At 39.1% G+C, this 26,192-nt stretch overlaps 1 protein-coding gene across 6 annotated transcripts in view; it reads right to left on the bottom strand.

Moving 5' to 3' along the window:
• The window catches only part of UBE2D3 (ubiquitin conjugating enzyme E2 D3), a 28,998-nt gene extending 19,841 nt beyond the window's left edge, over positions 1-9,157 (bottom strand). The window contains exons 1-2 of one of the 6 annotated variants that reach the window (XM_028491695.2): positions 9,050-9,157; positions 7,596-7,750 (exon numbers count right to left, since the gene is read on the bottom strand). In XM_028491695.2, coding sequence (XP_028347496.1) covers positions 7,596-7,619 — 24 coding nt within the window. In that variant the 5' untranslated portion in view covers positions 7,620-7,750; positions 9,050-9,157. Of the gene's footprint in view, positions 1-7,595; positions 7,751-8,529; positions 8,669-8,695; positions 8,930-9,049 lie in introns of those variants that run through there. The other 5 variants (XM_028491697.2, XM_028491696.2, XM_028491698.2 and 2 more) reach the window with 5 other exon arrangements.
• Between the last annotated feature and the right edge of the window lie 17,035 nt (positions 9,158-26,192).

The raw sequence follows: 26,192 nt of genomic DNA on the forward strand, positions 1-26,192 counted from the left end.
ACTGGATCAAGGATATATAACACAGGGCACGATGTTAAAAACTGTACTCTCCATGAAAAAAAACACCAAAGTTAGACACTTCTCTGCCATGGTGTGCTCTTTGGGGGAAATTTTCTCCTTTGGGGATCATCTTTCTCTGAATTGCTTCTCCTGAAACCTCCTGAACACCTGGCTAGTGTGAGAATCCAGGCCTCCCCCCACTGGGAAATACGCTTCTCCCTTCCCTTTAAAAGCCTAAATAGACCGATAGGAAAAGGAGTCAATCAAATTTCTCTTACCGGTAACCAACAGGTATAGCTTAAGCTAGTGAGTGTTCTCATCTGGAGGTACATGATTAAACATTAATGAGTCTGACCATTCATTATGTGGGACTCAAAACAGAAAGCCTACAGTTTGTTCTGAGGAAGATCTTTGCTTCTATCACCATGGGACACAGTATCTTTGACAATTGACTGTTGGAGATAAAACATGAAAAGGCTGAGAGAGACACTGGCCAAGAAGAGAAGTCTAAACATACTGCTAAATATTTGGTTTTTGTTTCTCTAGTCTCTCTACATCTTCCTCACTCGATATGAAATGACCAACCACAGACTACAAAGAACAGGAAACCAAGGTATTGAACAGATTAGAGGCTCTGAGAGATGTTAGGGAAGTATAAGAAATGGTCACTGCCTCCTAAAAGGCTTATAAATTGGAGATAGAAAAACTATTTATGAATAACTATAGAGCAGCCATATGAGTAGATGAGCCTCTAGTAAGATTTAAGACTTCCGGTAACTATTTACACATTCTGCTAAACATTCTTTCAATGACAGCCACTACTTATACCTTAGATGAACATAACCAAAGTCAGCATTTATGAAAACAAAATTTGTTTAATCAATTCTGCTACTGAACTGTAACTCCCTGTATAACCTTTTCTAGTTTGCCCAGTTCCATCGTTATCCCAAGGGCTGGCCAAAATTTAACCCAGATGACTACTGTGGTAAGGCCAAGTACAGTAGTGAATTACGATATTAAGAATAATTACCACAATGTTCCACGACTATGTTTATCCCAATCTCTGCCATCCATCTTCCATCATTACACAAAGTCATAATAATAGCAGTACGGATACATTTCCTATCACCACTTTTGGGAAAACTTGAAATCCACCCCATTACTGCAAGTTAATTTCTTGTATTTTATTCAAGAGTCCATTTCTTTCAAAACTTTTACTTGACTTCAAGATTTGTATGAGCATGGGAATCAACACTATAAAGACAGCCCTTGGGACTTCCCTGGTGGCACAGTGGTTAAGAATCTGCCTGCAATGCAGGGGACATGGGTTTGATCCCTGGTCCGGGAAGATCCCACATGCCGCAGAGCAACTGAGTCCACGTGCCGCAACTACGGAAGCCCATGTGTCCTAGAGTCCGTGCTCCACAACAAGAGAAGCCACCGCAAGTAGAAGCCCACGCACTGCAACGAAGAGTAGCCCCCGTTCGATGCAACTAGAGAAAGCCCACGCACAGCAACAAACACCCAACACAGCGCCCCCGCCCCCCTAAAAAGGACAGCCCTTGCCTCTTAAACCTATACGGAGCAACATAAAATACTACCTTGGGAGCTGAATGAGATGAGGGCATGAGGTAGGAAGCAAAGAGAGTAAGTGCCTTTAAGAAATTCTGAAATAAGAATCACCCTCAAAGAACCTTTATGACCTAGCAATATAAAGGTATGTATCTTGACCAATGATAGAGGTCAAAATGCAATATTAATTACCCAATTAGGCAGACAATAATCGCTCTAGTTCTTACACAGATCAAGTTTGCTATGAAGTAAACAAATAGTTTTTAAACTTCAATGTTACGAAATATATTTTACATACTGCATGTGGATACAAATAGCAAGGAAGGAAACAACAAATATCTCAGAAATGCATGGTTACCGGAAGTCATTTCAAAAGAAGGAAGCTTGGCAAAAAGATTTTGGGATCTGAACAATTTCATATGTGGACTTAAGAATGGGAAGGAATAGTCCCCTTAAAAATCATTTTAGTTCGGAATTTGTGATTTCTTCTAAGAAATCCTGAAAGTTTCTTTTACATTAAAGATTAAGAGGTTAAGTGCTGCATACCATGTCTCATTACATCACTGACAAGAAATTAACTTCCTGTTTTGTTATAATTATGAGACAAGTATATGCCTGTTCATTCAGACAAGGTACAAAGAATAGCTTGAATGAATAATACTGTAATTTTCTTTCTTTAGATCACCATTAAAAATAAGTCACTTCAGATTACTCAAAGCTGTTCTTTTGTAAGCAGTATCTCTAAATGGGCAAAGACACAGCAAGCCAAATTTAGTTCCTAAGCTTTGATCCATGAAAGCAAATAAGGCATTTTATAGATATGAAAAACAAAAATTAACAGCAGTCCAGTGGTTGAAGACATTCAATTATACATTAGCCAGGAAACTGTAACAAGGGTAGGATTAATGTGAGGTATTCCACCCTGAAAATGAACAAGTAACCAAGAAGTAGTGAATCACAACTAAGACCCGAAAGGTTAAATACAACAAATTTAACTAAGAAAAGCTGGTTGGAGGTCTCTGAATGATACAACTTTACGTTCAAAGTATAGGTGGAGATAAAAATCCAATGTTTGGGCAAAGTATAAAATACTCATTTGAACTTCTCCCCTCCCCACATAACAGGACCGAGGGTACCATTTTGAGACTAAATCTCATCTAACAACATAGACTGGCAAATAATATACTCACTAAACATACCCATTTTTCATTACACTATACAATTTTGAAATAAGATCACTGTTACGGTAGCAAAACTAGATCAAGAGCACGAAATTTCCAGTGAAATAAAAATCATTTAATTTTGTTAACACTAATTTGTCTTGGAAAGGGAACTAAAGTGGTTACAAAATAAAAAACACACTATAACAGTGAAAAATATATATGTAACTATACATATACAATATCATACAGGAAAAGTATTTAAATAAACCTATCTTTAATAATGGCTGAATCTGACATTGGAGTAACGATTCCCCTTTATTTTAAATAAATGCTTCCCTTACTCGGTTTATAATAATTTTGAAAAGTTGTATAGAGTGACAAATACCAATTTATGTGTTTACATGTTCGTTTCCTTCACTCAAAGAAGACATCCTCATGGGTAGTAACAGGCTTCCCTATATTTTGTCCCCTGAGACTAGACTACTGTGCCAAATAGTAAAACCTCAATAAGTATTGATTAAATGATTATCCCTTATGTCTGAGGTTCTTAACCAGAGGGAGGCTTCAGAATCACGTAGGGGACATTTCAAAATTATGCCTGTTCCCAGAGACATGATTCAGTAAGTCTGGCAAGACCTCATGTACCTATATTCTTTTAAAAGCTGTTAAACATTCTGATATATAAATGTAACACATGTCAAAACCCACATACACCAAATCTAGTAGAATGCAAAAGCTAATCTAGGATTTGAGAATTCAATCTGAAACATTTTAATCTCAATACTAGGAATCTGGTATCTTCTTTAATAAAGGGATTATAGTGAAATGTTTTGGAAAATCCTCAAGAACTGACTGTTACCTTAGATAACAAAGGACACCTGAACGCATGAGTTAACATACAATATGATGATAGAGATAACCAGTGATAGTTTTTCCCCAGTGCTAGCAAGAGTATTCAACTTTCCACCTGTATGATAACTACTAGAATTAACATTGACGGTGATCATGATGAAACCAAAGCATAGTGTCAACGTCACCCTTATTCAAATAAAAAACTGAGGTCATTACATGATCTGCATTTCTCAGTCAACAAACGCCCTACAAACTAAGTTAGCTGGCTAAAGACAAGCCTTGAGACATGATGCATATCACCGACAGGCTCACTGGAAACAAGTTTATGATGCCCCTAGTGATTAGTCAGCACATAGTAGTTCCTTTAGTCCTTGAAGATACTAACCAAAAAGAAATTCACTCCTACTTTCAAAACTTAGCTAAAATCTAAACTCACAAATCAGCTATAACCTAAGAATAAAGTTCAATCACAATTATTTAAATGTGAAGTGGGAGGAGAGAGCTTATTTCAGGAAGCAAGATTAAATTTAGGAATTGAAATTGTTCAAAATAGCAGACAGCATGGAGTTTAAGAGCTTGAGTTCTTGAGGCAGACTATCTGATTTGAATCTCAGTCCCTTACCAGCCATCTGACCATAGACAAGTAACTCACTCTATACCTGTTTCCTCACATATAAAATGGAATGGCAAGAGCATACATTTCATATGGTTGTTGTGAGAATTAAATAAGTAGATACTCATAAAGGGCTTAGAAACAGTGTTCAACACAGAGCAGATGCTAAGTCTAGCTGTTAGGAGAATGATGCATACAAAAGAAAACTTTTAAAATACCAAAACCCTAAAAAGATGACATGACAATGTAGTGGTTAAGAGCACACACTGCAGAGCCCAACTGCCTAGGTCCTAATCCCAACTCTGCCATGATATGAGGACCTTTTTTTTTTTTTTAAAACCTCTCTGTGCCTTAGGTTTCTAATTTTAGAATGGAGATAATAATTATACCTACTTCCTTGGGTGTCATAAGATTGAGTTAATACAAGTGCTTCAAACAGTTCTGACACACTGCAAACACTCAAAGCATGAGCTATTCTTCCAAGCTTGGTTCATATTACATTTTATGTAAAGTTCTCTTTAAACTTCCCCAAAATACATGCACTGTGGTCATTCTGTTTGATGAGAGTAGTAAAACTGCCTCTGGCTCCCAAACACCACCAACCAACTAGGGAGTTCACATACTTTATTCTTGTTGACAGCCTTATAAGACCACAGCTTGCCCAAAGAAAGAATACAAGGGGGGGGGGGGGGGGAGAACAGGGCTGTTTGATAAGGCTACTTAGTCTAAGAAATATTTAAAAAAACTACAACATAAGCTTCAGAAAGAAAACAAATTTAAAAGCTTAATCAAATGAACTGCTATTGATTAAAAATATTCCAACAATAAGCATTCCAATAAAATGATCAGTGAGGAGTACAGATATATCTTAACATTTAGAATGTGGGGGGCTGCAGACAAGAATAAATTAAAAATAAAAGATAGGTACCTAAAATAAAGAGCATCTCCCATCAGAGTTGTCCACTTGCTAAAATTGTTTGAATCTGGGACTTTTTTTTTTTTTTTTTTTTAAAGTTTGACCATGTGATTCTGACAGTGACAGCTGAAGACCAAACCACATGCACAATAAAACTTTTCTACAGGTTGAATCAAAAATGTCCCCCATAAACAATTTTTTTTCCAGTTTGGAAAGTGTTAATGTCAAGTTTCTGTATTACACAGATTTTCAAAGTATTTACAAAAGGAGACAATCTGGTATTAATGAAGAGTACTAGACTCGAAAAGTTCTTTAATAAAAGCTCTTGAAAATTAAAGTTGCGGTAATAAATTGAGTGCCTTGTGCTAGGGGCCTGTTCAAAGCCACACATTAACTTATTCAATCCTTAAAAAAATCTTGGACTCTAAAATTTGTTTTGCTCACTGCTGCAACCCTAGTGTCTAGAATAGTGCCTGGTACACACGAAACACTCAATTATTTATAGCTCATACACAATGAATATTCAGTTTATAGAGGCACACAGGTAAACTTGCCCAGCCCTAGAATTCTAACTGGAGCATTTCTGCTCTGAAGTTCACACTCCTAACCATTATACTGCCTCTCTAGAGCTTTTAAATCATTAAAGTGGTGTCACAGCAGCTGGGTATCACCTGTAAAAGAAAAAAAATCAATGAGACCTTCCTTTTAAGTGTTCTGTTCCACGTGCATAAAAATCTATGAATTTGAAATTATTCCACATCTTAGTGGCCCGAATTAATTCCTATAGATAAAAGGTTTTTGATTTGTACTGAATGCTATGTTCAACTATATTGCAAAATATAATTATGCTTCTCCAGTGTGTTGCTGGCCTTCAAAGTGGTCATAGAAAGAGATGTTTAATAATCCTTTGTACTTTAAGCCTTAACTGCTAAACTCCTCTCTTTTTCCATGGTCTCAAAAATACAAAGACTTAAGTTTGTATTTCACATAAACGCACAGAGACAATGCAATGATGGCCTAAATCAAAATCTACCATTTCAACATCAATACTTTGAATCTAAACTTTCTTCATTCATAAGATACCAGTTTTGCCAAATAAGTTCCAAAGTCACACGTTAAATAAATGTAAAATTAAGCAGCATCAGGTCTATTTTTAGCAAAGCCAAGTCCTTGCCATTCCCTCCATGTAAACTCTGTTTAAAAAGCAACCTATCAAAACCAAAGTTTGTAATCCACAACCTCCTCTGTTTCCTAGTTTTAGTAAGGCTGAATTTATTCCATGGCATTTTTTTCAAGTTAGCTGTAAATACTCCACCCTCCTCGATTGTGCAAGAACCAAACACATCACACACAAGTTACAAAAAGGGGAAATACAGTCTGAGAGTCTGAATATAGATAAGTCTTGAGCAGGAGATCTTAGGGCAGTGTACAACCTGATGTAAAAGTTAACATTTAACAAAGAATATTATTTCATATTATTACGAAAGGAGATGCCGGAAAGAGCCTGAACCACTTAAAGCAGCCGCCATCTTAAAATGCGGGATAGAAGTTAGAGCAAGAAAATGAGACTAAACCACCGGAGGTGGAGGTTCCGCTCACCCCCCGAGCCTCGAAAAACCCTATTTTTTCCAACATGGATCCACAGTGTACCATCAAACCTCGTTCTAAAAAGCTTAACAATTTCCCCGGAGGCTGCTATGAAACGGACTGAGGCAGACATAGGTACACCTAGCCTCCTCTCGCTGCCACCACACTCTCCCCCAACCTCCCCCGCCAAAGCAAAACGGAGCTTCCAGAAGGCCTTTCCATCAGTTCCCGGTGCGCCTCTGATGAACAGTTTCGGGTGAAAAGCCGCAACTACAAAACACAGAAAGCGGCAACACTGTGTCAGCCCACCTCCTCCCAGCCCCACTTACTCCTGTGCAAGCTGCCCAGAGTCGAGCAGTTTCTGGCCAGGCCCATTCACTACTCTTCAGCTGGTGAGACTTCTACCCAGACCCCTTAATCACGTTCGGGACCCGCCGCATTTCTTAGGTCTTCTCTCCTCTGAGCTTCCCCCGTCTCTTCTTCCAGAAGCCCCAGAGCCGTGATCCTACAACTAAAATAAGTTTCCAAGCCCCGACAATAGGAAGCGCCGTGACATTTGCGGGAGCGTCTCCCGGCAATTCCGAAGAGGGACTAAACTCTTCTTCTCGAAGAATCGAGGCGCCTGCAATCACCACTCTCCCTCATCGCTAATTTGCACCGATTCCATTGAAACACGCTCAAGATAACACCTCACTTGCCGCAAGCGCTCTGTTCCCGAGTTTCCCCCCTCGTTTCTTCTTAAAGTACAGCCGCGTTCCCCATCCCCCAATGGACGAAGTGACCCAAAGACGAGTCTTTCCGAAATTACACCACCCCCCCATGCCAAGGCTCTCCCTCCAGGCTGGGCCTTCCTTTCCTCTCACGCCCCCATTCCCTCCGCCCCATGGGTTACCTTATTAATCCGTTTCAGCGCCATAGTCTGTGCTTTTCGTCTGGCTCCTCACTATCTCGGTGTGTGTTCAAAGTTCCGGCCAAAACTCTTGATTATCCCGGCGGCTGGGAAGGATTGTCTCTTGGTCTCACACCGGCTCTGCCAGACACAGGCGCCTTTTGCAAAAACGGAGCAGATCAGCACTCGCACAGGCCCCGCAGAGACCCTGACGAGTCCAAGTCCCTCAAAAACGGTCGCGATCCGGGGTGGGTGGGGCGGCAGAGCCACCGACAGCCTCTATGCCGAGCTTCGGCCCGAAGAGAGGGCGAGGGTGCCGGGAAGAGCGGAGGGGTGGCTCCAACTGTGACTTCCCGGCCTCTCGAAAGGAAGAGACCCGGGTGGGAAAGGAAGAGGCGTAGGAGAAAGGGGTGGGTGCGGGGCAGGGTCCGGGGCCCAGCAGAGGAGGAGCCGGGGCCTAGTCGGCGCTACGCCGGCGTCACTAGGGCAAAGAAAGGCAAGGGGGGAGGGGACAACAGGAGACTCCGGACTGACGCCCGGCTTCTTTCGGCCGCTGCTCAAAAGTGCGGCCGGGGAGGGGAAGCAAATAAAACAGAGGCTGGATGTGTACCGCTGTCCCCGCAGCTAGAGCTATGCAGTGTCGCCCCTGACGCCACCATACACTCCGCCTTCCAGCGCGCTCCCGCGCGCGCCCGCCCGCCCAGCCACCGCCACCACGCGCCCGAGCTGCCCCTGAGGCTCCGGCTTAGGTGCGAGGACGCGCCCATTCCCCCTCCCCTTTAAACGGGAGAGGCCCCGGCGTCCCCAGCCTTCCCACCCTACCCCACCCAACAGGCTGGTCACTCAAGCCACCGAGGGCCTGTATTTCCCTCCTTACCCGGCCGGCCACTGGGCCGGCCTCCCTTCCCTTCCCCTAGCCGTCCACACCCACGCGTACAGAGGGGCCGGGGCCTCCCTCAAGCTGCGGCCTCGGCCTCCTCCCCGCGCGGCAGCTGGTGCCTCCCCGGCCCTACGGGGCTCACGCGCACGACACAGCCACAAGATGTCCGCTCTGACGGAACTACTGCCAGCTGCCACGCTCCGCCCCTCCCCCCTCCTCCTGCCTCTTCACCGCCGCGTATCAGTCCGCCAACGCCGCCGTCGCGAGGGCGGTACGAATCTAAGGGCGAAAGAGGACGGTTTGCTCCCCACGTCCTGGGCCGAGCATATCTGTGCCAACCCCCTCCTCCTTCTTTTCGGAACAGCACCTTCTTACTAAACAGATCGGAGGTTGGACTGGGAGGGCGGGGGCCGGAGGCGGGTCATGGGCTGGGGGGAAGGGTAGACGAGCGGCGGAAACCCTTAGACTCAGAGAAGCATCGAGAACCGGAAGGAGACCATGGGAGGAAGGTAATGGAAGCGGCAGCTGCGCGGTTGAGCCCCACGCCCCTCCCGACAGCGTCCCCCAATTTCCTCACTTGGTATTGAGGAGACGAATCTCGCGAGAATCTCGTGGCTGGCCAACAGGAGCTGTAGCGCTGCAATGACTTAAGGGCAGTTTTGTGCCCTCTTCCTGATAGGGGCCCGCCCCCAAATCTACAAATTCTCGCGAGATGTAATGGGGCACCGGATCGACCTGGGGCGGGCCGTGGCCGGGAAGCACCGCCCCTGAATGCTTATATTGGTGGGAAGGAGAGGAAATGGAGTTCCCTGGACTGGTAAGATGCGAACCGACCCATCCCTCTGTCAGGCGCTCAGTCAGGAATGTGCTGTGGGAAGTACTATGGGTTAATTACTGGATACCTTTAGTCTACGTTGACTCGGGCTTTTGAAGTTTCCGGTGCAGCAGGTGAGCGATATTGGCTCGCCTGCCGGGCCTGGGCTGGTTAACCTGTGGGAGGAGTCGCCCCTCAAAATGGGAACAGTTATTTCAAATAGAACCGGGCAGGCAGCTGATCAGCGCTCCCACGTGCGGAATCCTAGTGCTGTTCTGACCCTAGGGCCTAGAGGGTCAGCCCTGAGAAGAGAGTGTCCATTGACCAGACCCCATAATTAGAGCAGCCTAGAAATCAAGCTCAACTGTGAATTGATTAGGAGGGAGGGTAGGGAGATTGGGACGGGCTGTTTACTTGCCTCTAATCAACGATCACCATCGCTAAGGTTTAGGGATGGGAGTAGGTTTAATACCTTTTTCTTCTGTTACTGTGTTTCAGTCCCTAGAGCCAGAAAGTTGCAAAACTCATTCAAGAAATAAAAGTTCGGGGTCCGAAAAACTCAGTACTTACTGAAATATCCAGGGGGAGAAATACAGGGTTTTATTCTGCCGGTGAAAAGGATGGAGAGGTGATTTTGCTTTCTGGTATATCATACTTAGGGCACAGGGTAGTAAGATTAATTTTATAGGGAATTGAAAAGTAAGAACTGACCTGCTTATGGTTTTCTAACGTTCCTTAACGTTCCTTAATGACCCCACTTAAGAGAGTGGCGATTTTTTTTTTTTTTTTTTTGTGGTACGCGGGCCTCTCACTGTTGTGGCCTCTCCCGTTGCGGGGCACAGGCTCCGGACGCACAGGCTCAGTGGCCATGGCTCACGGGCCCAGCCGCTCCGCGGCATGTGGGATCTTCCTGGACCGGGGCACGAACCCGTGTCCCTTGCATCGGCAGGTGGATTCTCAACCACTGTGCCACCAGGTAAGCCCGAGAGTGGAGATCTTTAAGAATTAAATGGAAATATAAATTTGTGGGTTTTTTTTGTTTTTTTTTTTTGCGGTACGCGGGCCTCTCACTGTTGTGGCCTCTCCCGTTGCGGGGCACAGGCTCCAGAAGCGCAGGCTCAGCGGCCATGGCTCACGGGCCCAGCTGCTCCGTGGCATGTGGGATCTTCCCGGACCGGGGCACGAACCCGTGTCCCCTACATCGGCAGGCGGACTCTCAACCACTGCGCCACCAGGGAAGCCCTATAAATTTGTTTTTTAAATATACTTGACTTTTAAAAAGGGAAAGCAGGAAGCTATTTCCTCCTACTATAAAGTATTACTTAATAAAAACTTATTAAGTCTGTGGTAAATTTGTATTATTCAAGTGACCATAACAGCATCACTAGAGCAATTAGTGAAACAGTGCTTCTCAAACTAGTATGTTGGAATCACCTAGGATTTGTTCGAAATGCTGATTTTGATTTAGTAGGCCAGGGGTGGAGCCTGAGATTCCGTAATTCTAACAAGATACAGATTACTCAGAGGACCACCCTGTGAGTACCAGAGCACCAAAGTGCTCACCTCATGGCCTGCTGGACACCTCTGCCCCCTCCTTTTTTCCTGAATAAGCTTCCTTTTGTTCTCTCTTTTAACCAGTCTAATAAAGTAGAAACATAGGATTAGACAATTGGAGTGAAAGAAGAAATGCAGGTTTGAGTTCTTGTTCCATTGCTTCCCATTTGTGTGATATTGGTGTGGTTACCTAGTTTCTTCAACACTAAAGTAGGTATAATAATAGCTGTCCTGGGCTTCCCTGGTGGCGCAGTGGTTGAGGGTCCGCCTGCCGATGCAGGGGACGCGGGTTCGTGCCCCGGTCTGGGAAGATCCCACATGCTGCGGAGCGGCTAGGCCCGTGAGCCGTGGCCGCTGAGCCTGCGCGTCTGGAGCCTGTGCTCCGCAACGGGAGAGGCCACAGCAGTGAGAGGCCCGCGTACCGCAAAAAAAAAAATAATAATAATAATAATAGCTGTCTTTTCTCAGGGTTATCATATGCTTCAAATGTCATAATGCATGTAAAAGGGCACTGTAGACTACAGTGCTGTATAATGTAAGTTATTAGTCGGTCAAACATCAGCTGGCCATAGTGTGAAATCTATAAGAATAATAATAAATATAAGTAATATTTATGGAACATTTATAATGTACCAGGTACAGTGCTTATTAACCTCTTTTCACAAATAAAGAAATTGATGCACAGAGAGATTAAGTTACTCTCCCAAGGTCACAAAGCTGATAAATAGCAGAAGTAGAATTTGAACCCATGCAGTTAATGTCAGAGTATTTATTGAATGGAGTATTTATTGTCTCTTAATTTAGAAAGTGGGAGGGTAGGATATTTGAGATTTCTACTTTCAATGCTATCCGAAGCTAATTTTATTTGACTTATTTCTCCCTCTATTTGTTTTGCTCTTTCAAAAGCCAAGTTCAAGAATGGTAGGAAACATTCCTACCTACTCAGGGGGAACTCACAAAATCCAGGAGGTCCATGAAGAAAAGCCCTAGAGAAGCTAATCTGTACTACCCTAATCTAAACAAGCTCTGGTATGAAAATATAATGGACCACATCAATGCTCTGAATTAACAGAGCACGGAAGAGTGAGACAAATTTGAGGTCAGCGTTCTTAACTGTTTTTGAGCCACAAACCACATTAGCAGTCTGGTGAAGCCATGGACTCTTCTCAAAATTATGCTTTTAAATGTATAAAATAAAATTCATAGCATTACAAAAGAAAAAAATTTGAAACAAGCTCAAAATATTCAAGAAAAACAAACTTCTGATATAGGAATATATGGGCTTTATTAACACTGTAAGATCTAGTGTTGGGTCTAATAAAGACCAAATTTTTGAAATAATGATGAACATAAAATTTCCAGAGTTTGCAACAGTTGTAATGTGATATAAAGGATCTGTGATTCCTATTGGAGATACAGACATAGGTGCAGCTGTTTGGTGCTTTCAGTCATAATTGAAGGAAATGCTAATTTTCAGTTAGAGATTAGTAAAAATAAGATGTAATTTTTTTTCTCCCATTCAATTTCACACACCCTCTGAATTCTATTCATGGACTTAATGTTAAAAAACCTTAGGTGGAATCAAGTAGGCATATTACTGTTGGTAAGCTTTGAAGGGATTGTGACATTTTAACATGGAAATATAATTGATTTTCATAATAATAGTGATTTATTAAGAAAAAGTTTACCACTAGTATACTCTTGTTAAGAAGGCATGGAAGTGTGTAATAGGGTAGGAAATAAATTTATCCCATTTGTTGATTTCTTTTTTTTCTGGATACCTATAAAGGTACCCTATAGAAAATTTACCTATCCAGAATGATTCGTTTCCCAAGCATTCTGGATAACTTAGGTTTTACTGTATCACTCTTACTTATTTGTAAATGCCTTTACAAAGAAGACATGGTGGAAGAATTACAAAATGAAAATAATAACCGAAGATGAAAGAAATTAAAATACTGTGTATTTAAAATTCTTAATAACAAGTGTTAATAATTATTATTTGATGTACTGTGTGCTGGGCCCTTTAATCCCCATTACACAGATGAAACATTCAAGGTCATACAATTACTAAGTAGTACAGCCAGGATTTAAACCGAGGCAGTCTGACCTTAAAGCTCTCACTCTATTTTTTTAAATTGAAATATAGTTGAAAAGCTCTCACTCTTAACTACTAAGGTGTTTATTTTTTTTACCCTTCGACTGTTAGCCAACTTTAATTTGCCCACTAGTATAACAAATACATATTCACTGCCTCAAAATATTTTCACCCAGTGTCTAAAAGGAATTTAAAAAAATTTCTTATTGAAGTATAGTTGATTTAAAATGTTGTGTTATAAAAGGAATTTTCTAAATTCTTCCTTTGCTGTGGTATTGCTTATATCCAACACTACCTTTAAAATAAGTGGGCTACCAGTTGGGGCTAGAAAATAGTTTGTTTTACAGAAATTTTTGTTGTAATGGAATTTTGCTTAGAAGATAAAGAAATCCACTCATGCCTTTTCCTGCCCTACAAACATACTTTCATATCTGAAATTAAACATTTGTTTATAATGGTGCTACTGTATTTTTTATATTGACCACTGTCAGGGTTGTATGGAAGAAATTATTGCATGTAAATAAATCCTAATATATGAAGTTCTAGATTATCTATGCTTAATGGAGGCAAGTGATTATGAAATCCCAAATTCATTTTTATTTGGCGCTGAAGTGAATTTATTGGTTGACTATGCTTTCTATTTGTTTGTATTTACACTAGCATACTTACATTTCTACTCAGTTTTGCTAAGGTTAAAATTAAAATGACCATGGCCTAGAAATATTTTGATGTTTTAAGAGGCAGTTTAGGATCAGCTCAAACTTTAAAACACTATTCACATATCTGTATAGAGAACCCACTTTACAGCTGCATTTGACCTATTTGAATTACGATGATAGAAATGTCCCCATCTGAAAAAAAGAAAGGCAAATAATCATTTTTTTTATATAGCAGTGTGCAGTATGCTAAAAAAGATTATGGTTTTATATATTGAAAGAAACATTTACATTCAGAAGTTAAAAAGGTGCAAAAATGTTGAAGAGATAGCTAAAACCAATCCCTTCCTTCTTAATGAATATTATATTGAAGTCTTTCTAATTACGATAGATCAGATTTTCTTGCATGAAGTGGCATAAAACTGGAGAAGAATATAAAGAATGAAAATTAGCATAAAAGTGGCAATGGAATAACTAATCCAAATTATGAAGTCCTAATATTACATGAATGCATCAGTGAAGCTACATTATTGTGAGTACAGGGGTTAATTAAAACGTACTTGTGAATAAACATCGTTAGCGTAGACTAGTACATATGTTATTAATATTACAGCTATATTTTCAGATCTTTGTAACTTTGTCACAGAATTTTTTTTTTCTTATTGAAGTAAGGTGATTTACAGTATTGTGTTAGTTTCTGGTGTACAGCAAAGTGATTCAGTTATACATCTATATACACACTCTTTTTCATTACGGTTTATTTCGGGATATTGAATATAGTTCCCTGTGCTATACGGTAGGACCTTGTTCTTTATCTATTTCGTATATAGTAGTCTGTCTGCTAATCCCAAACTCCTAATTTATCCCTCACCCACCACCTTTCCCCTTTGGTAACCATAAGTTTGTTTTCTGTGTCTGTGTTTCTGTTTTGTAAATAACTTCATTTGTGTCATATTTTAGATTCTACATATAAGTGATATCATATGGTATTTGTCTTTCTCTTTCTGACTTACTTCACTTAGTATGATAATCTCTGGGTCCATCCATGTTGCTGCAAATGGCATTATTCTTTTTAATGGCTGAGTAGTATTCCATTTTGTGTATATACCACATCTTCTTTATCCGTTCATCTGTCGATGGACATTTAGGTTGCTTCCATGTATTGGCTATTGTAAATAGTGCTGCTGTGAACACTGGTGTGTATGTATCTTTTCGAATTACAGTTTTCCCTGGGTATATGCACAGTAGTGGGATTGCTGGATCATATGGCAGCTCTACTTTTAGCTTTTTAAGGAACCTCCATACTGTTTTCCAGTGGCTGCACCAATTTACATTCCCACCAACAGTGTAGGAGGGTTCCTTTTTCTCCACACCCTCTCCAGCATTTGCTATTTGTAGACTTTTTAATGATGGCCATTCTGACTTAATGTTGTTACAGAATTTTATAACTTGCTAAGGACACTGGCTCTAACACAGTTTATGCCATTTTATGAAATTATAAATGCTATGGTCCAGATTTAATATAAAACTATGAATATACAAAATGCATGTTGACAAATTCTACTTGGAGTAGGAAATATGGAACCCAATCAACCAAATGTTTTTCATATTATTTGCATAAAAATCAAATTAGTCTTCATACCTTACCACTTCAGAATTTCATTTTAATGATCAAGACAAGTGAGTGTGGTTTAGGAAACTACTTTATTTCATACTGAGAACATCATTTTGACCTTGAGATGGTTTTTGGCACATAATGAACCATGCCCAAATGTTAAAGCTAAAAATAAATTTGAGCATTTTCAATGTAAAAACTTGTATACATGAATGTTCAGAGTATTATTCATAATAGCCAAAAAGTAGAAACAACCCAAATGTCCATCAGCTAATAAATGGATAAATAAAATGTGGTATATCCATATGATGGAATAGTATTAGTTAATAAGAAAGAACAAAACACTGATACCGCTGCAACATGTATCTTGAAGCTTGAAAATATTCTGCTAAGTGAAAAAAGCCAGACACAAAAGGCTATGTACTGTATGATTCCATTCATATGAAATGACTAGTAGATTACTGGTTACCCGGGACTAGGGGCAGGGAAAATGGGGAGTGACTGCTAATGTGGTCTTTTTTGGGGGAAGGTGATGAAATGTTCTTAAGTTAGATAAAGGTGTTGATTACACAACTCTGTGACTATTCTAAAATCCACTGAACTGTACACTTTAAAAGTGAATTTGATGGTATGTGAATTATCACAATGTAGATTTTAAAATAAATTTCTTTATTTTATTTCATTTTTGGCTGCCTTGGGTCTTCGTTGCTGCGCGCGGGCTCCCTCCAGTTGCGGTGAGCGGGCGCCACTCCCCGCCATGGTGCGCGGACCTCTCATCGCAGCAGCCCATGACCCCCTCCCCCTCCCCCTCCCTCATGCATGGGCTCAGTAGTTGTGGCACATGGGCCCAGCCACTCCGCGGCATGTGGGATCCTCCCGGACCAGGGGTCGAACCCCCGTCACCTGCATTGGCAGGCGGACCCTCAACTACTGCGCCACCAGGGAAGCCCTAGATTTTAAAAAACTAATGAATTAGAATTAAAATGTGAGATCAGTCTGGAAACTTACTACTAAATATTTTCAATATCTCATACTTTTCTGGTTACTGATGATAAGATGGCATCCTTTTTTTTTCATCCTTTTAAAATGTAAAAAATTTACAGCCAGCAAGGTTTTGCCTTCAGTACAAACAATAATGTAATTTAGATTTGGTTATAACATAATAATAAGCATTTGCTGTCAATTAGTCTTAAATTTGGAGATATTTTCATCAATGTTATTTGCTTTGTAAAACATAGTGATTAAAACTAATTTTAAACAGCATTATATTGGGACTTCCCTGGCAGTCCAGTGGCTAAGATTCCATGCTCCCAAAGCAGGGAACGAGGGTTCCATTGCCAGTTGGGGAACTAAGATCCCCCCGCATGCCACGTGGCTGGGCCAGAAAAAAAGCATTATATTTTATTGAAAATTAAAGTTCATGATTATGATCAGAAATAGAATACATCTGATTTTGGCATACTCTAAATATAGAAAAATTTCTTTAAAATTTCCAATAAAAATCAAGTAGTTTGAAAATTGGGGGTAGATCATCTAGATAAGGAATTTGAGGGTTAGGTGCTGTCAAATGACAAAACTAAAACAATTTAGTAATGAGTTTGATGTCCTTTATTCAAGGGAAAACAATCTGTGGATTGAGGTTGTACAGTGTCTCATAATCAGTGCAACACTCTTTCCCTTCCCCAGGGATTTTGGGCAAGCGTGAGTTTTATAGAGCCTTAGAAGCTTCAATGCCAAAACAGGGCATAGGACTGCCTAGGAGGTCGGGGATTTCCTTGTAAGGCCAGCAGGTCCTGTTTTCTAGGGTCAAGTGAGCTAGTTAATAGTTAAGCTGAGTTGGAGTATTGTGATTGGTGTATGTTAGATTTCCTTGACAGGTGTGTCATGTAATTGCAGGCTGATGTAGATTTAGATTTGTGGTGTGGGCTGAGCCGTGGCCTCTACTTTTTGGGTCCTGAAATATGAATTAACTTTAAAAGTACTTAACTAAAAGTAAGGAATTCAAATTAAAATTACTTACCAACAATAATTATAATCTTTCTTGTTTCAATAACAATCTAAAAAGTCTAAAGTAAACAGAGGTGTGGTGTGATTTAGACCAGAAATGATCATTATTTTACCCATATTGAATTTGATTATTTAAATATAGGTGAGAATTCTTTAGTAAGATAGTGATGATAAATTTAAAACTCTTCTATTAGAGAATTTTAAGTTAGGTGTGATTATAGGAATGTTGTACACAGTGGTTCTAAAGAATCAGATCTATATAGTATCTAAGTGGCTTAATGGAGCAACTTAGGTGAGGCTTTTAGTTTTTAATACTTACTATCTAGTACCTGTTGATTTTTTTCATTGCAAGGAAGTACTGATTTTAACACATGGCACATAAGAAAGAATTAAACTTACTAAGAAACATTCCACTACATCTAAAAAAAATTTGAAGAATTTAGCTCATTTGGTGTTGAAGAAGTGTGGCAATTTCAGCGATATCCCATCATCAAAACATATTAAATCTCAAAGTTAATGATTAAGTGAATGGGCTTTATTATATATACCCAGTAAGAACAGTATGATACGGATTCCCCATCTTACAAAAAGACCTATTCAAAATAGAACGCTGGGTGCTACAATACTTGAAATTCAATTCTCCAACAGTAATTTAGACAAAAAGGCCAAGAGTTGATATAAGTAGATATTTGCAGATTTGTGTGAATTTAGCTTTGTCTTGTTTTCCATCTTTCTATTCTGCACTAATGGAGAGAAAGGGAAGATTACCCTGGAGCATTTTAGGGGTAGGGCTAAATGCGTACCCCTGGCTCAGACAGGGCTGTAAGTAGGGACAAAAGGCAAGGTAAGGACATTGGAGACTAGATGGAGAGGTGTGCAGAAAGAAGTGGGAAGGAAAATGTCAAAGGTGGACTGTCCTTGGAACTGGAAGTGAAGAGGAAGCCTTTTTTTCTTCCTCTTTACTCAACTACTACAAGGTCTCCTACTTTAGAGAACAGAATTCAGGGTACCACCATTATTGTGGTTCAGTTTTACATAACTTAGTTGCCTTTTTTGTACTTGCTGGCTTAAAATCTAGTCACTGTAACATGTTCATATATATAATAGTTCATTTTGCCTTCCAAAAAACTTATTTACAGTTTTAAAAAACGTGGATTTACGTTATGGGACTGCTTTTGATGTAAGTTAAGGAAAGTTATACAGTGTGTCAATCAACGATATTTAGGTCTGACTAGGCTAAGCGGTGTCTTCAGGTTTAGGCCGAAGGATGTTAATGTAGTAGCGATCTGTTGATATAATCACTCCCATCTTTTTAAGTGTTCATTTAAAAAAAAATATTGAATGCTTTTATGTGCTAGGCACTGAGCTAGATGCTGAAGATACATAGATGAAAGCCAGATGTCACCTTGAGGAAAAATTTTTAACTGGGGAGACCATTAAGTATCAGACAGTCACCATAGAGTGTGTTCAATGACATAAATGCATGCATAGAGTAATGTTAATGTGCCCAATTCACCAGTGGGGGGGCGGTTATCTGCAAAAGGGAGTTGTATTTAAACAAATGAAAAAAGGGGCATACCAGGAAAAAGAAAAGGGAGAAATGCTCCTAGGCAGAACAACATGCACAGTTCCAGGGAACTTGACCAGGTAAGTTTTAGAAATAACAAGTTTCCAAAACTTACTTTGGAAAGTAAGTTTCCAAGGTACTCTGGAACTTTAGAAGGTACTTTGGCTGTAGTAGTAGTAGTAGTAGTAGTAGTAGTAGTAGTTAGAAGGTACTTTGGCTGTAGTAGTAGTACTACTACTACTAGTTGTAGTAGAGTACTACTACTAGTAGTAGTAGTAGTAGTAGTACTAGTAGTAGTAGTTAGAAGGTACTTTGGCTGTAGTAGTAGTAGTAGTGGTGGTGGTGGTGTGTGCATGTGTGTGGGGGTGGGGGGGATGAATGAGAAAAGAGACAAAACATTGAAAGACAAGGCTGGATATCTTGAGGGCCTTATTAACAAGCCATGTTAATGAGCTCAGATTTTATTCTGAAGGGTATGGGATGAGCAAATTGAATTTTTAGCAAAAAGTCATGATCAGATTTTAATTATGAAAAGATAACTATGACAGCAATGTGGAAGATGTAACAGAAGTGTATGTAGAGGTAAAGAGACCACTTGAGATGCTATTGAAATAATCTGGATGAGTTGTGATTGTGAGAAAGACCTAAAATAGTTGCAGTAATTGCACTAAAGATCCATAATACAGGAGGTATATTTAGTGTATTTAATGGGTAGAGCTGACCTTAAGAAAAAAATTTTTTGAGGCTACCCCTCCAGTTATTTATCAGAATGTTATAATAAAATCATATATATACACACAGACACACACACACAAAACATGACGATAAACTATAATAACATTGCAATAAAAATAACTTAAAGCAAAATATACTTATAAACTTGGTATAAACTCCTTAAGCTCTTAACTCTTAAAGAACTATGAAACTAAAGTTTATATATTAAATGTGGGAAAATGTAAACTAATAAAATTAATATCTATCTGTGTGCTACTTGATTTTTATTTTATTTTTTACAAATTGCCTCTTGAAACAAATACAGAGCTGACTACTGCAGTTTAGGTACTTTTAAATTTGGCACATCTATACTAACTGCTGTGTTCCATATATAATGACCAGCCTTCTCTACAGAACCTTTAGGAGACCTTTGTTCATTCTTTCACTGATGTCATTTAGCTTTCACATGGCCAGAAATAAGCAATTGTTATCTATTTCTGTTCTCATTTGCCTAAGACAAAGTACTGTTACACGGTGCCAACAAGGTCATAAACCTAAACACAACACAGGCTCTGGAATCACATGGCAGTACTTAGTTGTAAGTGGGAATCAAGGTGATCTGGACTATACTTATATTAATTACTATAGATTAATGAAATAAATCACAACATGAGGAAAAATATCTGGTAAAGAATTCAGAGATCCTAGTTTGAGAAACACTGATGTAGAGGTTATAAAAATCCTTTTGTCACATACCTGAAGTTGAATTTGTTGAGTCTGACCTTGTGACTCCTCCATTGATTCCGACTTTACGCATCCAAAAAATATTTGACCACCTACTCAAAATATCAAGTGTCAAATGGTATAGAAGGTTCAAATATACTAGGGATTAGAAATTTGTCAACTAAGATTTGTCATTGAGTCATCTGTCACTGAGTGAAGTGGTTTTGACAGGTTAAGTAGGTCCGGGAGTGAATGGAAAGAGAAGAAAATGGAGAGCTTGGCCATGATAAGAAATTAGAAGGTAGGGTATTAGCTTAAAGGAACTCAACGGAGAATACTTTTTTTAAGAATGGGAGAGATTTGAGTATGTTTATAGTCTAGCAGGAGTCATGAGAGAGATGAGATACAGAGTAGAGATATTAATCAATGGAGCCAGTTTCGTCACAAGATGTGACTGTAGGTCAAAAAGTATTTGATTTTGTACAAGAGGTAAACTTACCAGGGACTAGAGGGAAGATTACAATGGGTAAAAATGAAGATAAATTTTAGGTGGGAGGAGGCAGGAGGTTGACCATTAATACTCAATGTTCTCACCTTTCTTAGTCAAATAGGAAGGAGTGCTATGGATGACGAGTTGGGCATGAGAAAAGGAGGTAAATGTGGAATCACTGAAGAGGGAAGCTGAAGAACTAACTAAAGAAAGGAAAGAAATTCCTTGTTAAGGGCCTAAGGTAGAAGATCATGAATTTGTCAGGGCAATTTTCCCTGTGGTTGTATAATTATTTTCCCTTAGCCTTAAGAACTTTTCACATGTGTGTTTAATGCCCATAGGATTTGTTACTACATGCTTACAGGCTTGCATTGCTAATCGATGTGTGAATATATTTATGTGTGTGTATGTATATATATATATATATATATATATATATAAAAATCAGTGCTTTAAAAAAATGGTATACTTTAGTACCTTATATTGGTACTTTTTTTTAAGTGTAAGATCAACAGCTCTTCTCAGAACTTAAGGTTCCCATCTCAAGAAACTCAAATGACAGAGTAAAAGTTTTTACGCCAAATGAGAAAGAGAGGGAGTGCGGAAAGAAGTGAGAGGCATTTTACATTTAATTAAGATTCATCTAGCAGATATTTATTGAGCACGTACTGTGCATCAAGCTCTGAGCTTGACTTGTGGATAAAATTTACATAGTTTTCATACTTTGTTTTTTCCACAGGAGTCCTTAAGTCTGTAAAAACTAAGAAGTTGCCTGGGTTGGAAGCTGAAGTCTTGCCCACTCAGATTCTTTATCACTTTCCTTCCATCTCCAATCCCCACTTCCACTCAGGATACCTCAGGTGGTTTTTGGGTACCCCTAGTGTTCATTAAACACCGTCTGAAAAACCAAAGGTCTAATGAATATTAATACTGAAGCCTTGTTATAAGAATAATAGTCACATGTAAAACATAATATGAAATTTATTAGGGATAAATGTAAAGACAGGCACTCAGATGAAGAGAATCTGGCCTAACAGCAGGCATGTGCTAAAGACAACAGCAGTGTGCTTAGGGTTGCCCAAAGAACCTACACGGTTTTACCCTGAAAGATGAACTGAGTTATCCAGAACAAAGCAGTTGCCTTTTACTCATCTCTCCTGGTCATACCACAGTAGATTATGTTTTTTAAATAGCTTTATTGAAATATAATTGACATACAATAAATTGCACATAAAGTATACAATTTGATAAGTTGACATATGTATATACCCATGAAACTCACCAAAATCAGGATAATGAATGTATCCATCCCCACAAGTGTCCTTGTGCTCCTTTGTAAACTCTTTCTCTTGTTCCTATCCCTCTCTCCCCTCATCCACAGGAAACCACTGATGTGTTTTCTGCCACCATTGATTAGTATTTTCTAGAATTTTATTTAAAAAGAGTCATACAGTATGCCCTATTTTCTTGTCTGGCTTTTTTCACTCAGCGTAATTGTTTTGAGATTTACCTATGTTGTGTCTCTTAATAGTTCATTTTAAAAATATTGCTGAGTAGTATTTTGTTTTATGGATATGCCACAATTTCTTCATCCATTCACATGTCAGTGGACATTGGGATTGTTTGCAGTTTCTATTATGAATAAAGCTGCTGTGAACATTCTTGTATGATTGTATGGACATAACGCTTTCATTTCTCGAGTAAATAGCTAGAAGTGGAATGGCTGGATCATATAATAGGCATATGTTTAACTTTTTAACAAACTGCCGAACTCTTTTCCCAGGTGGTCGTACCTTTTTACATTCCTACCAGCTGTGTATGAGAGTTTCAATTTCTCCTGACTTCTTATGATTAGTCTGCAGTCGTAGCCATTCGAATAGGAATGTAGTAGTATCTCATTGTCCTTTTAGTTTGCATTTCCCTAGTGACTAATGATGTTCAGCATCCTTTTTTTTTTCTTTTTTTTTTTTCAGCATCCTTTCACGTGCTGCTTTGCCAGCCGTGTATCTTCTTTGAAGAAATGTCTATATATTTTTTATCGGTGCATAATGACAGTTTTATTTATTTCTAATTTTTATGCCTTTTCCCTTTGCTTTTTTTAAATAGATCTTTCTTGGAGTATAATTGCTTCGCAGTACTGTGTTAGTTTCTGTTGTACACCAAAGAGAATCAGCCGTATGCACACATATGTCCCCATAACCCCTCCCTCTTACGCCTCCCTCCCACCCTCCCTGTCCCACCCCTCTAGGTGGTCGCAAAGCACCGAGCTGATCTCCCTGTGCTATGCTGTCTATATTTTTTTGCCCATTCCTTGTTGGGTTCCCTTTGTCACTATTTATTTACAGGCAACACAGATTAAACATGTACAGCAGCCTTAAATGATTTTAAAAGTAAAGTCATAACAAGGTAATATATACATGGAGGAATATGAAAAAGGCATGAAGGACTTTACTTTGTGAGATGGTGGAATTTAAGGGTTGACTATATGAATCTGAGTATTTGTTTTTTATCATTAGTTAGCAGAACCACCTCAACTCATATTGCTTATTCCTTGTTACTTCCACAACTAAGAATGTAGGCCATAGTATGCTAGAGCTGGCTTATGCTGCCTTATGAGTGCCAATTTTAAAATTTTTAGGAATTTTGCAAGCTGACTGTTAAACATAGCCTTTATTAGAAATTAATTGTATAAACTGAAAGTTACAGTAAAATCCAATATATGACTGAATAATAAATACTTGAAACTCATTTCCTAGTTATTTTACTCTTTTATTATTATCCATGTTTTTATGAGTATGTCTATTGTGTCCACATGGTGGAAGTATTATAATTTGATAGTATACGCCTTTCCAACTCTGTGTTCAGTGATGTCCTGTAGTAGCTTGAAGTGGGTCACAGTGGGAGTATTTACCCCAGAGAAATTTGCAAACATTACAATCAGAACTTTTTTTCCGCCCCCTGGAGAGAGTTGTTAAACTTACCGGCATACCAGTAAAGACAGAGCCCTTTGAACTACACTAACTTACTGTCCATGATGAATAACTGAAGGTTCAGTTATACAGAGAATTCACCTGTGTGAAACACTTAATTCCTCAAGAACAGATCAATATTTCTGCTACAGAATGAAGGTTACAACACCTGTTTTCCTTGCTGCTCAGTTTTTTTCTTACTTCCAAGTTCCCTAAGGTTGAGAATGCCGAAGTCTAAGTACTGGATAAGGGAGGGTGCTAATACATTATTTTTGTGATCCCCAATTAAAAAATACATAAAGTACTTTTTTGGAGTAGAACTAGAAAGGATGTTAAATACAGAAAATTGTAATGGGCAAAAAAGTAGGAAAGGCAAACAGCTCTATATAACCAAATTTCTATTCATGTAGGAATAGGGGAAACTAGACTAAAATGAGAAGGAGCAAACCATGATACAAGAGGAAGTACAAACTTCAAAAAGATGCTGGATGTTATTGGGAATTTAAAGTTACACGTTTGGTAACACAGTACAGCAGTCTAGAGATAATCAAACTGGGGGCGACAAACTATTGGTCCAAAAGATAAAGTGACTGATACAGTTGAGTGTCCATTACAATTTTTTTTAAAGTACTAGGAGAAGGGGGGAGGGATAACTTGGGAGATTGGGGTTGACATATACACACTACTATATATAAAACAAGTAACTAATAAGGACCTACTGTATAGCACAGGAAACTCTACTCAGTACTCTGTAATGGCCTATATAGGGAAGGAATCTAGAAAAGAGTGGATATATGTAAATGTATAACTGATTCAGTTTGCTGTACACCTGAAACTAACACAACACTAAATCAGCTATACTCCAATAAAAAAAAAGTACAAGGAGAAACGAAGAATTTCAAGAGGAATAGAAACCATCTTAAATTTCAGGATCTAAATGAAAGGCATATACATTTAAAATATGAAACAAACATATGCATATGACTTTCAGTAAGACATTTTTTTATGTCTCACATGGAATTCAAATAGAAGTTAAAGAAAATGTTTGCCTGGATTATGGTAAGGTACTATGACCTTAAGGTACTGGTAGTGACAACTTTTTAGAGTAATGTACATACATAAAGAGTAGCAGTTTGGTATTGGAGAGACCAACAAATAATCCTTAAACCAGTCAGTGTCCTGTATAATCATTTTACCAATAAACTGGACAAAAATTTTATCAAATTAATCAGTAGGTACAAGTGTTTTGTTTTGTTTTGTTTTGTGTTTAAATGAGGAGGTAATATAAATTCCCAAGGAGATAACTTCTTTCTCTCTCTAGGAAGTTAAATTTTTATGAAGGAGATTGAATGAAATGATCGCATATGAAAAATACCTAATATATGAAACTAACAAATGTAACAGAGAACCACCTGATGAACATTTCCACAATTAAAATTAAGTGAATCATTATTTTCTTACTAATCTTTTCCTGATTTCCAAAATCAGCTCTTCTTCTGACCTATTTAGATGAATATATTTTCTAGTGTCCAAGATTCAATATCAGAGTAATATTTTTTCTTTCACCCTTACCAGTCTCTACTGTGGGCCTTCAAATATGTATTTAGACCTTATATATTATAACATACAGTTTAAAATATTTTCATCATTGTATTTGCATAACCACTCTGTGAGTTAAGCAGAAGTTATTAACATTTCATCATTCCGTTGAAGAGCCTACAAGGTGACTGGCATGTGAACAGGAAGCAGAATAAGAGGTTAAATGACTTGCCCAAGTTGACAGGACCAGTAATTACAAGTCCTGTGGTTCTAATGTCAACATTCTTTTCATTACACTATGGTGCCTCTCATCAACTCATTTGGTGCATTACTGTAGATTCCTAGTGGGTTTCTCTGCCTTTACTCTTATCTGTCTTGCATATCACTATCAGATTAAACACAGCTTTTATTGAAAGATACCTCAATAAAGAAATTGCCAATGGTTTCCTATTATGTAAATAATAAAAATCAGAATTTTATCTCTGCTTTATACATGAAATCTCTAATCACACTGGGCTCCTCATGTTCCTTTGAACATACTTCTAACTTTCCTGAGACTGCCTTTGCTTTTAGCAGTGTTTCCCTTCTTTGAGTTACAGATCCCTGAGTAACAGTCATTGCAGGGGACCTGGACATTTCTTATATATTATATAATATATAAATATATTATTTATTACATGTGTTTATTTATGGTTTATCTACAGATTAAATATATGTACAACTACTACCTGTTGTTTTTGTGTGTGTGTGTGTGGTATGCGGGCCTCTCACTGTTGTGGCCTCTCCCGTTGCCGGAGCACAGGCTCCGGACGCGCCGGCCCAGCGGCCATGGCTCACGGGCCCAGCCGCCCCGCGGCATGTGGGATCTTCCCGGACCGGGGCACGAGCCCGCGTCCCCTGCATCGGCAGGCGGACTCCCAACCATTGAGCCAACAGGGAAGCCCTACCTGTGTGTTTTGATGGAGAGGAGGTAG

Source organism: Physeter macrocephalus, chromosome 7 (assembly GCF_002837175.3).
Source record: "Physeter macrocephalus isolate SW-GA chromosome 7, ASM283717v5, whole genome shotgun sequence".
Taxonomy (NCBI): domain Eukaryota; kingdom Metazoa; phylum Chordata; class Mammalia; order Artiodactyla; family Physeteridae; genus Physeter; species Physeter macrocephalus.